The 13,664-nt window shown below is 49.8% G+C and overlaps 2 protein-coding genes across 2 annotated transcripts; both read right to left on the bottom strand. All coding sequences in view use genetic code 12, as the record gives it.

The window, feature by feature from the left end:
* Positions 1 to 5,958: 5,958 nt before the first annotated feature.
* LODBEIA_P56860 (uncharacterized protein) lies at positions 5,959 to 7,575 on the bottom strand (the record flags this gene model as incomplete). The annotated part of the gene is made up of 1 exon (XM_066976045.1): positions 5,959 to 7,575. One exon carries the CDS (start codon positions 7,573 to 7,575, stop codon positions 5,959 to 5,961), a length of 1,617 nt encoding a protein of 538 aa, XP_066832624.1.
* A 4,105-nt stretch (positions 7,576 to 11,680) lies between these two features.
* LODBEIA_P56850 (uncharacterized protein) lies at positions 11,681 to 12,670 on the bottom strand (the record flags this gene model as incomplete). The annotated part of the gene is made up of 1 exon (XM_066976044.1): positions 11,681 to 12,670. The coding sequence occupies one exon, from the start codon at positions 12,668 to 12,670 to the stop codon at positions 11,681 to 11,683; it is 990 nt and encodes a 329-aa protein (XP_066832623.1).
* Positions 12,671 to 13,664: the final 994 nt, after the last annotated feature.

Raw genomic sequence — 13,664 nt, 5'->3', positions numbered from 1 at the left:
AGCTTGAGCAAGTTCAACCAGTAAGAAGACTTAGCTCTCAGTTTACAGTCTGAGACTTCTCTGGTCAAGCCCACCCAAGGTTGAGCAAGTTCAACCAGTGTAAGAAGAGTTGACTCTCAACCAAACTGAGCCGAGTAGCCAAGATTGACCAATGTAAGTACAGACTTAGCTCTCAGTTCCAACTAGAGCCGAGTAGCCCCAGTTTGAGCAAGTCCAACCAGTAAGAAGACTTAACTCTCAGTTCCAGATTGAGCCGAGTAGCCCCAGTTTGAGCAAGCTCAGCCAGTAAGAAGAGTTGACTCTCAGTTCCAGATTGACCGACTAGCCCAGTTTGAGCAAGTCCAGCCAGTAAGAAGACTAAGCTCTCAACAAGACTGAGACTACTCGAGGTCAAGTCTCCCCCAATTTGAGCAGTGTAAGACTTAACCCTCAGCTCCAGCCTGGTGGCTTGGTTACCAAGTGTTGTGTCTTCGATGTCAACACCCTCACCTCCCCCACGCTGAACCAAGAAGCTGGAGCCAGTGTCTGAGAGCTAGTAGGAGAGTGGCCCGTCCACGCTGAACCAAGAAGCTGGAGCCAGTGTCTGAGAGCTAGTAGGAGAGTGGCCCGTCCACGCTGAACCAAGAAGCTGGAGCCGGTGTCTGAGAGCTAGTAGGAGAGTGGCCAGTCCAAGCTGAACCCAGGGTCCAAGGAAGATGCTGAAGGTGGTAGGACTGTGTCAAGGAAGATGCTCGAGGGAGTGGAACAGTGTCAAGGCAGTAGATGGAGCTTGTAGAACAGTCAAGAGTCATGATTCCAAACCAAGGTTAGAGCTGGAGCTGGAGAGTAGTGTCAAGAGTGTCAACTCCAAACCAAGGTTAGTGGAGCAGTCAAGTGTCAACTCCAAACCAAGGCAGTAGCTGGAGAGCAGTGTCAACTCCAAACTGAGGTTAGAGCAGTAGCTGGGGAGCTGTGTCAAGAGTGTAGGTGGAGGTGGTAGAGTGGTCAAGAGTGTGAAGGGGGAGGTAGTAGTCAAGAGTCAACCACTCAAACTAAGGCTGGTGGAGCAGTGTCAAGAGTCAACTCCAAACTAAGGCTGGAGCTGGGGGGCAGTGTCAAGAGTGAAGCGGGAGGTAGTGTCAAGAGGGAAGCTGGGGGGGCAGTTCCAAGAGTGAAGCTGGAGGTAGTAGTCAAGAGTCAGCTCCAAGCCAAAGCCAAGAGTCCAAGCTGAACCGAGAGCGTGTAGTCAAGAGTGGAGTCCAACCTGGAGGTGGTGGCAGGAGTCCAAGCTTGTGGCCAGGGTCCAAGCTGGAGCCTAAGGTAGAGGACAGGGTCCAACCTTGAAGTGGTGGTTAGAGTTCAGAGTTCAGAATCCAAGCTGAACCAAGGTGGAGGTGGTGACCAAGGTCCAATCTGGAGTGGTGCCCAGAGTCCAACCTTACCAAGAGTCAGAGTCCAAGCTAGAGTCCAAGCTAGTGGAAGAGTCCAACCTGGCGCTGAGTCCAAGCTCAAACCAAGAGTCCAAGCTCGTGTCCAGAGTCCAAGTTGAACCAAGAGCCCAGAGTCCAAGCTGTAGCCAAGAGCCCAAGTCTAAGAGTCGAAGCCCAAGCTGTAGCCAAGAGCCCAACCTGAAGTCAAGCTGCAGTCAAGAGTGGTGGAGCCAAGAGTCCAAGCTGGAACCAAGAGTCCAAGTCCAAGTTGAACCAAGCTGGAGACAGGAGTTTAGGGTCCAAACTGTAGCTAAGAGCCCAAGTCTAAGAGCCGAAGTCCAAGCTGTAGCTGAGAGTCCAACCTGAAGTCAAGAGTCTAGGAGTCAGAGCTGGAGTCTCAGGGTAGAGTCCAAGCTAAAGCCTGTGTCCAGAGTTGAAGCTGGAGAGTCCAAGCTGAGTCCAAGGTAAATCCTGGAGCTTCTAGTGGAGTGTTGGGGAGTCAAGTTGGAGCTTGCAGCCAGAGTTCAAGCTAGTGCCCAGAGTCAAAGCTGGAGACAGTGGAGTGGTGACCTGAGTCTAAACTGAAGCTGGTGCCAAGGGTCCAAGCTGAACCAAGGGAGAAGCAGTGAGCCTGGAGGAGAGTGAGCAGAGTTCAAACCGGAGACAGTAGTAGAGTGGGCAAGTCCAAGCTGCAGCAGTGAGCGGGGAGCAGTGAAGTAGTGGTTAGAGTCCAAGTCCAAGCTGTAGCGAAGACAGAGCTTCTAGGAGAGTGACCAAGGTGGAGCTTGAAGTTGGAGTCCAAGCTGGAGGTGGAGTCCAAGCTGGAAGTGGAGTCCAAGCTGAAGCCTAGGGTCCAGGTCCAAGCTGTGGCCTAGGGTCCGAGTCCAAGCTGTAGCCTAGGGTCCAAGCTTGAGCCAAGTCCAAGCTTCAGGTAAAGCAGTTCCAGTGAGCTAGTAGGAGTGGACAGAGGTCAAGGTAAGGTGAGTTCACCAAGCTGAAGCCAAGATACTGAAGTGGTTATGGTCCAACCTGGAGCAGTGAGGAAGTGAGCTTGTGGCAGAGTCCAGAGCACAAGCCTAGGCAGTGGAGTGGTGAGCAGTGAGCAGTGGGCAGAGTCCAAGCTTGAGTGGTGGCTAGACTCCAAGTTGAGCCAAGGTAGAGGACAGAGGTCAAGCTGGAGGAGAAGTCCAGAGCCCAAGCTGGAGCGGAGTAGTTTCAGTGAACAGACCAAGCTGAAACCAAGAGACTGGAGGTGGGTCCAAGAGTCCAACCCCAACCGCAGGGAGGGGTCATGGGATCAAGGAAGATAGTAGAGAAAGTAGGACTGTGTCAAGAGTGTGAAGCTGGAGGTAGTGGAGTAGTCAAGAGTCAACTCCAAGCTGAGGCTGGAGCTGGAGCCCGGGTCCAAGCTGGAGCAGTCAAGTAGTTCCCAGAGTCCAAGCTGGAGCCCGGGTCCAAGCTAGTGGGCAGAGTCAAGCTAGTTCCAAGGTCTACGCTGAGGCCAAGGTCGAAGCTGGAGGTGGTGCCAAGAGCCCAAGCTGGAGCAGTGGAGAAGTTTAAAGTGAGAACCGAGAGCCTGTAGTAGTAGTGGTTAGAGACCAAGCTGGAGCTTGTAGCCAGAGTCCAAGCTAATTCCAAGGTCGAAGCCGAAACCAGTGGAGTGGTGTCCAAGTCCAAGCTGGAGCAGTGGAGTGGTGTCCAAGTCCAAGCTGGAGCAGTGGAGTGGTAGTCAAGGGTGGAACCAAGATTCTTAGAGCCCAAGTCCAAGCTGGAGCTAAGGGCTAAGGACCAAGCCGAGCCCAAGTCTACAGCACAAGGTAAGGGAGGGTGAGGTCACCAAGCTGAAGCTAGGTAGAGAGTCCAAGCTGGTGGTGAGAGTCGAAGTCCAAGCTGGAGGTGAGAGTCGAAGTCCAAGCTGGAGGTGAGAGTCGAAGTCCAAGCTAGCACCTAGGTCGAAGCTGAAACCAGTGGAGTGGTGTCCAAGTCCAAGCTGGAGTCCAAGCTAGAGACTGGAGCAGTGAAGCAGTGTCTGGAGTCCAAGCTTGAGCTTATAGTAGAGTCTCCAGAGTCCAAGCTGGAGCAATGCCCAGAGTCGAAGCAGGAACCTAAGGTCCAAGTTGAACCAAGGTAGACCAAGGCCGAAGCTGGAGCAGTGGTTAGAGTCCAAGCTGAGGCAGTGGAGTGGTGGTTAGAGTCGAAGCTAAGGTCCAAGCTGGAGCTTGTGTCCAAGGTGGAGTCCAAGGTGGAGCCCAACTTGAAGTGGAGTGGTGAGCAGTGAGCTGACTCCAAGTTGAGCCAAGGGAGAGTCTGGAGTAGTGAAGTACAGTGTCGAGCCCAAGCCTGGAGCAGTGGTTAGAGTCCAAGCTGGAGGCCAAGCTGGAGTCCAAGGTCGAAGCTTGAAGTGGTTACCAGGGTCCAAGGTCGAAGCTTGAAGTGGTTACCAGAGTCCAAGTTGGAGACAGTGAAGTAGTTTTCAAAGTCGAAGTTGAGGTTGAGGTCAGGGTCCAAGTTGAGGTTGGTAGAGTAGTTTTCAGAGTCGAAGTTGACCCCAACTTCACTATGTTAACTATGGCCAACTTCACCTCTTCCTAACTCCACCAGTATCCACCTGGACCCACTTTTGAGGCTACAGGGTGACTCGTGGAGGCCTGCTCTATACACTAGGAATGTGGTTGAACCCTCAACTTCAATTTTTCACCTACTATCGACCCTCCCTCCGGTCGGGTCATGACCCCCAACTTCACTATGTTAACTATGTGAAGTCTTAACTATGGTCCAACTTGGACCCACCCTAACTTCTTCAATTTCGAACTTGACCTACTTTTGAGACTATGGGGTTACTGGTGGAGGCCTGCTCTATACACTAGGAATGTGTTTGAACGCTCAACGTCGAAACTGCGCGAACTCATTCAGTTCTCAAGTTCATCTAATTCTGAGACCACAGGGTTACTCCTGAGAGTCTCAACTATACACTAGTAAGGTAATTGAACCCTCAACGTCGAAACTGCACGAACTCATTCAGTACTTCACTTGAGTCAATTCTGAGACTATGGTTCGACTCGCGGGGGCCTCCTCTATACATTAGAAATGTATTTGAACCGTTTTGGGCAAGTTTCAAAAGCTCACTAACTACTCCTAACTATGGACTCTTAACTATGGGAACTTCACCCTTCTCCAACTCACTCAATTTTCACCCCCACTTAATTTTGAGAATATAGGGTTACTCACGAGAGTCCACTCTACCACTCAGGAAGTTGTTTGAATGATTTTCAGCGAGTTTGAAAAGTTCAAGAGAGCCGCAGTGTTAACTATGGGGCAACTTTGAACCTCTATAACTTCCTCAATTCTCACCCCCACTAACTTTTGAGAATACAGGAAGACTCGTGGGAGCCCAGGCAACACATTAGAGTGGTGGTTGAAGTGTTTTGAGCGAGTTTGAAGTCACTAACTATGGCCACTAACTATGGACTCTTAACTATGGCCTACTTGGGACCTCTATAACTTCTTCAATTTTCAAGCGTATCTAATTTTGAGAATACAGGGTGACTCGTAGAGCCTCAAACTAAACACTAGAAGTGTATTTGAAGTGTTTTCAGCGAGTTTCAAAAATTCAATAGAGCCCCGGTGTTAACTATGGGGAAATTTCAACCCTCTCTAACTCCTTCAATTTTCACCCTTATCTAATTCTGAGACTACGGGAAGACTCGTGGGAGTCCCTACTACCCCTCAGGAAGTTATTTGAACCGTTTTGAGCGATATTCAAAAGTTCACTAACTATGGACTCTTAACTACTGTTAACTATGGTGACTTAACTATGGTGACTTGGCACCTCTCTAACTTCGTCAATTTTCAACCTCTGTTAATTCTGAGACTATGGGGCGACTACTGAGAGTCCCCTCTATACACTAGAGATGTAACTGGGCCGTTTTGAGCGAGTTTGAAAAGTTCACTAACTATGGCACTAACTATGGTGACTTAACTATGGCAACTTGACACCTCTCTAGCTTCTTCAGTTCTCAACTTGACTCAATTCTAAGACTACGGGAAGACTCGTGGGAGTTGGAACTACCCCTTAGGAAGTTATTTGAACCATTTTGGGCGAGTTTCAAAAATATCATAGAGCCACAGTTAACTATGTACTAACTATGGCCACTAACTAGTGTTAACTATGGGCAACTTCAACCCTCTCTAACTTCTTCAGTACTTCACTTGAGCTACTTTTGAGACTATGGTTGGACTCGTGGAAGTCTGGACTATACACTAGGAAGTTATTTGAGCCGTTTTGAGCGAGTTTGAAAACTTCACTAACTATGGTGACTTAACTATGGCCAACTTCGCACCTCACTAACTCCCTCAATTTTCAAGCTCAGTAAATTCTGAGACTATGGGAAGACTCGTGGAGGTCCCCTCTATACAGTAGTGATGTATTCAGACCGTTTTGACAGAGTTTGGTCACTGACTTCCAATCCCTCCCTCCGGTCGGAATTGGGCTATACTAGAGCTCCCTCCTCCAATCCCTCCCTCCGGTCGGGATCGGAGTCGGGGTCGGTTACGGGAGTATCCCCTGCGTCACCAACTGATACCTATCATATATCCTCGTCGACAAGCTCTCCCGGCTCTGCGCAATCAACCGCTCCACAAACACCTCCGCCTCCCCCTCATCCAACTCCAAGTGCAACCTCCGCACATCCATAAACGGCGCCAACCTTTCCCACCCCCTCCGCAAATCCCTAAAACAAACCTTACACGTCTCCACAAACAACCCGTACTTCTCCCCCAAAATCTCCACGTACTCCCCCGTCAACTTAAACGGCGCCGCCTCGAACGGCCCCGGCGCGCGCCCGAGCACAAACCCAAAATCAATATGCACCACATGCCCCTCCCCGTCCACCATAATATTCCCATTGTGCCGGTCCTTCACCTGCATCACGTAGCACAAGATCGAGTAGCTCGCCAACGACACCGCAAAGTTCTCCACGTTGCGCACGTACGCCTTGAGGCTCGTCGCGCGCTTCACCGCGTGGATGCTCAGCGCGGCAATCACCTCCACGAGCGCCGTCGTCGCGCTGATCGGCACCACCCGCATCTCCTTCACCCACCCGCGCGTGTACACCCTCGCAATCATGCTCACAAGCTGCGCCGCGCGCGCCTCCTCCACTATCTCCGCCGCGGTCTTGACGATCACGCACGCCAAGCTCCACCCGGGGTACCGCCCCCACGGGCTCTGCGCGCGGATGCGCGCGCGCCGCTCCGCGTACGTCTCCTCCGCGGCCTCCGCCCGGAGCGACGCCACGAGCCGCTCCCGGATCGCGGGGTCCGTGAGCTGCCCGATCATGGCCGCGGCCACCACCGTCTGCGCGGCCTGCGCGGTGCTCTCGGGGCGCGGCGGCGCGCGGAAGGGCTCGCCCAAGTCGGCCTCGTCCGCGAGCTCGGGGTCGCCGCGGAGGTACTCGAGGAACAAGAGAAACGGCGCGCGCTCGGCCAGGCTCAACACCACCGCCTCGGGAAGGCGCACGATCTTGTGGTCGACGAGCTGCGGGATGTCCACGCCCGCGCCGGGGAGCTGCTGGTTGAGGAGCGCGAGCTCGGCCTGGAGCGCCGCCAGCCGCGCCTCCTTCGGCAACTGCACGAGCCGGTGGGAGATGTTCTGGAGCTGCATGATGAACGTGGTCTCGCGCCGCGTGTAGCCGGTGTCGGCGCCGGCGAGGGTCGAGCCCAACTCCTGCGCGAGGATGGGCGCTATGGTGGCCCCTGGTAGGGCGACGCAAGTGGTGTACGCGGCCACCGCCACCGCCAGGAGCGTGTACCGCGTCTCCTTCGCCTCGTTGTCGGTGAAGAGGACGTGCTGGAGGCGCGTGAGGAACGCGCGGAGCGCGGGGAGGAGCGCGGGCGCGATGTTGGGGAGGATCGCCTGGCACCGCCAGAAGGTGACCACGCTGAAGTGCGGGTGCGCCACGGCGTGCGCGAGGAGGAACGTCTCGAGCGCGCGCGAGCCGCGCGTGACGAGGTCGACGAGCTGCGGGATGTAGAACTCGAGCTCCGCGGCGGGGTACTCCTGGAGGCGCTGCACGAGGCGGTGCTGCACGGCGATGTTGTCGTGCTCGCCGAGGAGCTGGAGGCAGCGGTGGATGGGGAGCCCGGGCTGGGTGATCTCCTCGAGCGACATCTCTGTTAATATTCTTCCTTTTGCAAAGGTCTGGGTGTCAGTCGATAGCGGAAAAGTTGGAGAGTATGACTGTGGCTTGGCGTGGGGTGAGCAGCGATATCGACTGTGTGAGCTCAATCCAAAATCTTTATGTCAATGCAGCTCTTCCAGTTCTCAAGTTCTGAAAAAGTGCGAGCTACTATCGAAAAGCCCTGCTTCTGAGCTTTGTTATGACACCAGCAGCTGCTACTAAGGTCTCGTATTGGCGGAGCTATTGAAGTTTCAAGTCGGGGGTACTTTTGCCACTGCCTTATGAAATTGTTGTCTTTTTTAGTGTCCAACTTTGAGTTTCCCTAACTCACTCAATATTCAAGCTCTGCTCAAGTTCTTGGTTTTAATCGACAGCCGAACAGCTGAATAAAATGATAGTGATAGCTGTTGCTAGTGATCAGCGATATTGACTGTGTTATTGCGTGTGCAAGTTTTTATGACAATGCAGCTCCCTCAATTCTCAAGCTCTTTAAACGATCAAGGTACTATTCGAAAGCCCAGCTCTTGCTCTTTATTTTGATACCAGCGGCTGTTCGAAAGGTCTCGTATTGGGTGAGATATTGAAGTCTCAAGTGGGGGCTCTTTTGTCACTGCCTTATGAAATTAAGTCTTTTTAGTGTCCAATTAGAGCTTCTCTAACTCGCTCAGTTTTTAGCCTTTTTTTAAGGTCTGGGTACCAATCTGGAGCTAGTACGCTGAATAAGATGATTGTGATAACCGTTAGTGGTGAACGGCGATGCTCGCGATGTCCTGGCGAGTCTAAATCTTTCGCGTAGCCTAACTCGCTCAGTGTTTACGCTTTCTAGATGGTGTAAATTGAAGGTGATAGCCCTGCGTTTGACCTTTATTTTGGCACCAGCGGCGTTTACAACGGTCTCTTAATGGGTGAGTTATGGAGGTTCCAAGTGGGGGCTGCTTACCTTGAAAATTTGTAAAGTCTTTCTTAGTATTTTTTGACCTCCTGTAACTCGCTCAATATTCAACCGTTTTTCAAGTTCTTGGTATTAATCGAAAGCCGAGCAGCTGAGTAAGATCGTAAGAATAACGGTCCGTGGTGAAGAGCGATGTGTGCTAATTTAGTGCCGGTGCTAGTCTTTATGTCAGCGTAAGTCTCCCAGTTTTGAAGCTCTTTATATGATCAAGATATGGTTGGAAAGCCCTTTATTTGCGCTGTAGAATGGTATAAGCAGATTACCGGTGGGTAAAGTACCGGTGGAGTTATCGAGGTTCCAAGTGGGCTCTTTACCTACTTCTTTGAAAATTTGTTGTCTTTTTTAAGTGTTTTTTTGGCCTTCTCTAACTCGCTCAGTTTTCAACAGTTTTCCAAGTTCTCGCTACCAATCGGGAGCTGAAATAGTGAGAACTTTGATAGAGATGGCGTCTGCTTGAGACCGGCGATGGTCGCAATGTTACTGCAAGAGCAAGTGTTTACGTCAATGCAACTTTTTCAGATTTTAACGTCTTCTTACGATGAAGAGATTGTTTGAAAGCCCTGCTTCGGAGCTATATTTTGATACCAGCGGCTTTGCGAAAGGTCTCTTATTGGATGAGTTATCGAGGTTTCAAGTGGGTGCTACTATAAAAACTTTTTTCAAGTCACTAGTGTCTTTTTTCTTAGTATTTTTTGACCTCACCTAACTCTCTCAATATTCAAGCTCTGTTCAAGATCTCAATACCAATCGATAGCTAAAATAGTGGGGAAGCAGCTGCGAATAGCGGCGGTTGAAGAGCAGCAATATTGACTATGTTATCCCAATCCCAAGTCTTTATGCCGATGTAACTTTCGCAGTTTCAAACCTTTTCAAATGCTGCAACTTGAGAATGACAGCCCTTTGTTTGCTCTTTATGCTGGTATAAGCAGACCTCCTTGAGGTTGAGTATTGGTGGAGCTATTGAAGCTTAAAGTGGGGGCTCTTTACCTACTTGAAAAAAATTTGCTAAGTCTTTTCTTAGTGTTTTTTTGAGCTTCCCTAACTCTCTCAATATTCAACCGTTTTTCAAGCTCTCGGTACCAGTCGACAGCTCAAACGCTGGAGAAAAGGATAGTGATAGCGGCTTTTAGAAATCAGCTCGGTGCGCGATGTTATTTCGGCTCAACTGTTTATGTCGATGTAACTTTCCCAATTCTCAAGCTCTTTACACGATCTAAATACTGCTGGATAGCCCCTTGTTTGGTCTTTATTTTGACACCACCGGCTTTTGAAAATGTCTCGTATTAGAGTTATTTCTACTGACTTTGAAAATTTTGCCAAGTTTCTATGCCAATTTTGACGGATTCTAAGAGTTTCTGTACCAATCTAAAGCTAAGACGCTGAATAATCTGACAGTGATGACAGTTGTTGTGAGAGGGGTTCTCTGTGTTATTGCGGTGCTAGTATGTAACTCTCTCAGATCTCAACCTTTTTAATTGTTGTAAGTTGGAGGTGATAGCCCTTCATTTGAGCAGTATTTTGATATAAGCAGCTTTGGAAAAGGTTAAGTATTGGCGGAGTTATTGAGGTCTAAAGTGTGCGCTCTTTACCTACTTTGAGAGTTGTTGTCTCGAGTCCAACTTTGAGCTTCTCTAACTCGCTCAGTTTTCACGCTCTCCTCAAGGTCTCGGTACCAATCGACAGCTGAAGAGCTGAATAAGATGATGGTAATAACTAAAAGTGATGAAAACCAATATTGACCGTTTCACGGCGGATGCAAACTTTATGTCAATACAGCTCTCCCAATTCTCAACCTCTCTGTACGATCAATATATTTTTTGAAAGCCCTTTGTTTGCTCTGTAAAACGGTATAAACAGCTTTTAAAAACGTTCAGTATTGGTTGAGTTATTGAAGTTGCAAGTGGGGGTGCCTTTACCTACTTGAAGAAAATTTGTTAAGTCTTTTCTTAGTGCCCAACTTTGAGGTTCCCTAACTCGCTCAGTTTTCAACCTATTTTTACGATCTCTATACCAATCGACAGCTAGGGAGCTGAATAAGAAGATGGTAATAGCCAAAAGAGATGAAGAGCAATATTGACTCTGTTACTGCGTGTGCAAACTGTTAACGTGGGTTCACTCCCTCAGTTTTTACGCTCTTTCTACGATCAAAATACCGTTGAACAGCCCTTGGTTTGCTCTTTAATTTCGTATAAGCAGCTTTTGAAGAGGTTTAGTATTGGTGGAGTTATTGAAGCTCCAAGTGGAACTACTTTAAAAAAATTTTATTAAGTCTTTCTACTGTCTTTTTTCTTAGTAGTTTTTTGAGCTTCCCTACCTCGCTCAGTTTTTAACCTGTTTTTACGTTCTCGGTACCAATCAATAGCTAGAGAGCTGAATAAGAGGATGGTAATGCCGGTTGGTGGTGAGAAGCGATATTGACTCTGTTGCTGAAGGTGCAAGATTGATGTCAATGTAACTTTTTCAGTTTTAAAGCTCTTTACAAGATCAAAATACTAGTAGAAAGCCCTTTGTTTGCTCTACAGAATGGTAAAAACAGCGTTTGAAAAGGTCTCTTACTGGGTGAGCTATTGAGATCTCAAGTGGGCTACTTCAAAAAACAATTTGTTAAGTCGGAGGGGTGCTTTTCTTAATGTTCAACTTTGAGCTTCTGTAACTCGCTCAATATTCAAGCTCTGCTCAAGTTCTCGGTACCGACGTAAAGCTAGAAAGCTGAATAAAAAGACAGTGATAAGAGTTGGCGGTGGTCAGCGATATTGACTATGTTAGCCCAACCCCAATCTTTTATGCCGGGGTAACTCTCCCAATCTTCAACCTCTTTAGACGATTCAAATACCGTTGGAAAGCCCTTGATTTGCTCTTTAATTTCGTATAAGCAGCTACTGAAGAGGATCAATATTGGTGGAGTTATCGAAGCTCCAAGTGATGGGGGGTACTTGAAAAAAAATTTTTGTCAAGTCGGGGGGTGCTTTTCTTAGTGTCCACCTTTGAGGCTCTCTAACTCTGTCAATATTCAACCGTTTTTTACGTTCTTATTACCAATCGACAGCTAGAAAGCTGAACAAGAAGCCCATGATAGCAAAAAGTGATGAACATCGATATTGGAGAAGTTACGGCGGGTCAAAGTCAACTCAATTCTAAACTATCTAATCGTAACTAACTCCACCTCGAGCCACCCCCTCGAGGTCAAAGAAGTGTGGCACAAACACCTCGCCCCTCTCACTCCTCCTTTTTGCCACCTCCCTCTGCCGCTCCTCCACCCTCGACTTCTCCCTCGTCGCGGCCTCCTGGTCGTCCCTCACCAACGCCTCAATCGTGCTCCCCCAGAGCCTCCGTGACTCCATCGCCCCCTGATCTTCGGGAACCCTACCTTCCTCCGGGGTCACCCCCGCCACCCTGAACAACTCAGACGTCTCCCCCGTGGCCAACCTCGTCACCAGCACCCTGTCCAGCCACTTCCCAGAAACTTTATAAATCTCTTTTCCCCCAAACTTAACAACCCCCACCACAACATCATACTCCCCACTAATAAACCCCTTCGTCTTGAACTCCAAAACCAACTCATACCCGTTCCCTGCCAAACTTACCCCGTCGCCCAATTCCACCCGCATCTTCCCAAAGAGGATCCCCCGCGCATAAACATTCGGCTGCGTCGCGGTGTACACCTCCCCCCGGATCTCTATCCGCGACTCCCCCTTCATAATAGCGGCCGACGAGTTGCCCAAGAACCTACTCTGGGGACACACCACCCCGCTGACCCTAATGTCATTCTCTTCATCGATGTAAGTGTATGCCAGTTTTGGCGGGTGGTGCAGGATCTGCTCCGCGAGGTAGGAGGCCCCCCCCCAGCGGCAGCGGAAGTACTCGCCCAACACCGGGTTGAGCGGTTTCTTGACCCCCTTGGGGGCGATGTGCCACGACGCGAGGTACCACTTGACCAAGGCGAGGAACCGGGCCTCCGCCGTGGGCTCGCGGGCGGCCTCTTCAAGTAATTGGTGGAGCTGGAACGGGTTGGCGATGCGCTCCAACATGCTCTTCGGCTCGAGGATGAACGTGGGGAGCGTCACCTTGGACAAGTCCATGCCCACCTTGAGCTGGGACACGAGGTTCACGAGTATGCTGCGGTTGTCGGACATGGTGAGGAGAAGAGTGAGTTAAGATTGCTGTTTTTTTCCGCAACGGGAAAAAAATGAGCCCCAACTTTGACCCTCCCTAGCTTGCTCAATTTTCAAGATAACTTACTTTTGAGACCGCGGGAGGACTGCGGAGAGGCTGCTCTATAAGATAGGACTGTGGTTGAGCTGTTGAGAGCAAGTTTGAAGTCACCAGACATGGTCACAAACTTGGGCTACCTCCAACTTCTGACAGGTTGGATTTCACAAGTTGGGGCCCATACTAATGTTGCTCGCCGCGTTTCTACGAGTCGATTGGTATAGGCAAAAGCCGAAATGGAGCTGATTTCAGTTTCATGAAAGTTGTGATTTTGCAAGTCAGTAGTCTAGGGTGAAACAGTCACTGACCCGCCAACATTGGCCAACTTGGGACCTCTGTAACTCTCTCAGTTTTCAAGCTACGTTACTTCTGAGACCATGGGACGACTCGTGGAGGCCTGGAGAGTACATTCAAGATGTATTTGATCCGTTTTGAGCGGTTTTCATGAAGCCTCTCTAACTCGTTCAATTTTTAAGCTACGTCAATTCTGAGGCCACGGGAAGACTCAGGGAGGCCTGCTCTATAAGATAGGACCGTGGTTGAGTTGTTATCAGCGAGGTCGGTTGCTCTAGACATGGTCAGAAATTTGGACACCCTCCAACTTTTCACAGGCTCAAGTTCAGAAGTTGTGCCCCATACTAATGTTGCTCGGGGAGTCTCTACGAGTCGATTGGTATAAGCGGGAGTGAAAATGGAGCTGTTTTCAGTTTCATGAAAGTCACCATTTTGAAAGTCAGTAGTCTAGGGTGAAACAGTTCATACCCCGCCAACATTGCCAACTTGGGACCTCCCTAACTCACTCAAATCTCACTCTTTTTCAATTCTGAGGGTATAGGGTTACTGCTGGGAGTCGGCTTTATACAACAAGAGTGGAATTGAATCACCATCTTGGAAACTGCGCTACTTCCCTCAGATCTG

Source organism: Lodderomyces beijingensis, assembly GCF_963989305.1.
Source record: "Lodderomyces beijingensis strain CBS 14171 genome assembly, chromosome: 7".
NCBI lineage: Eukaryota > Fungi > Ascomycota > Pichiomycetes > Serinales > Debaryomycetaceae > Lodderomyces > Lodderomyces beijingensis.
The sequence above is the reverse complement of the archived record's forward strand: the minus strand, read 5'-3'. Positions and strand labels throughout refer to the sequence as shown.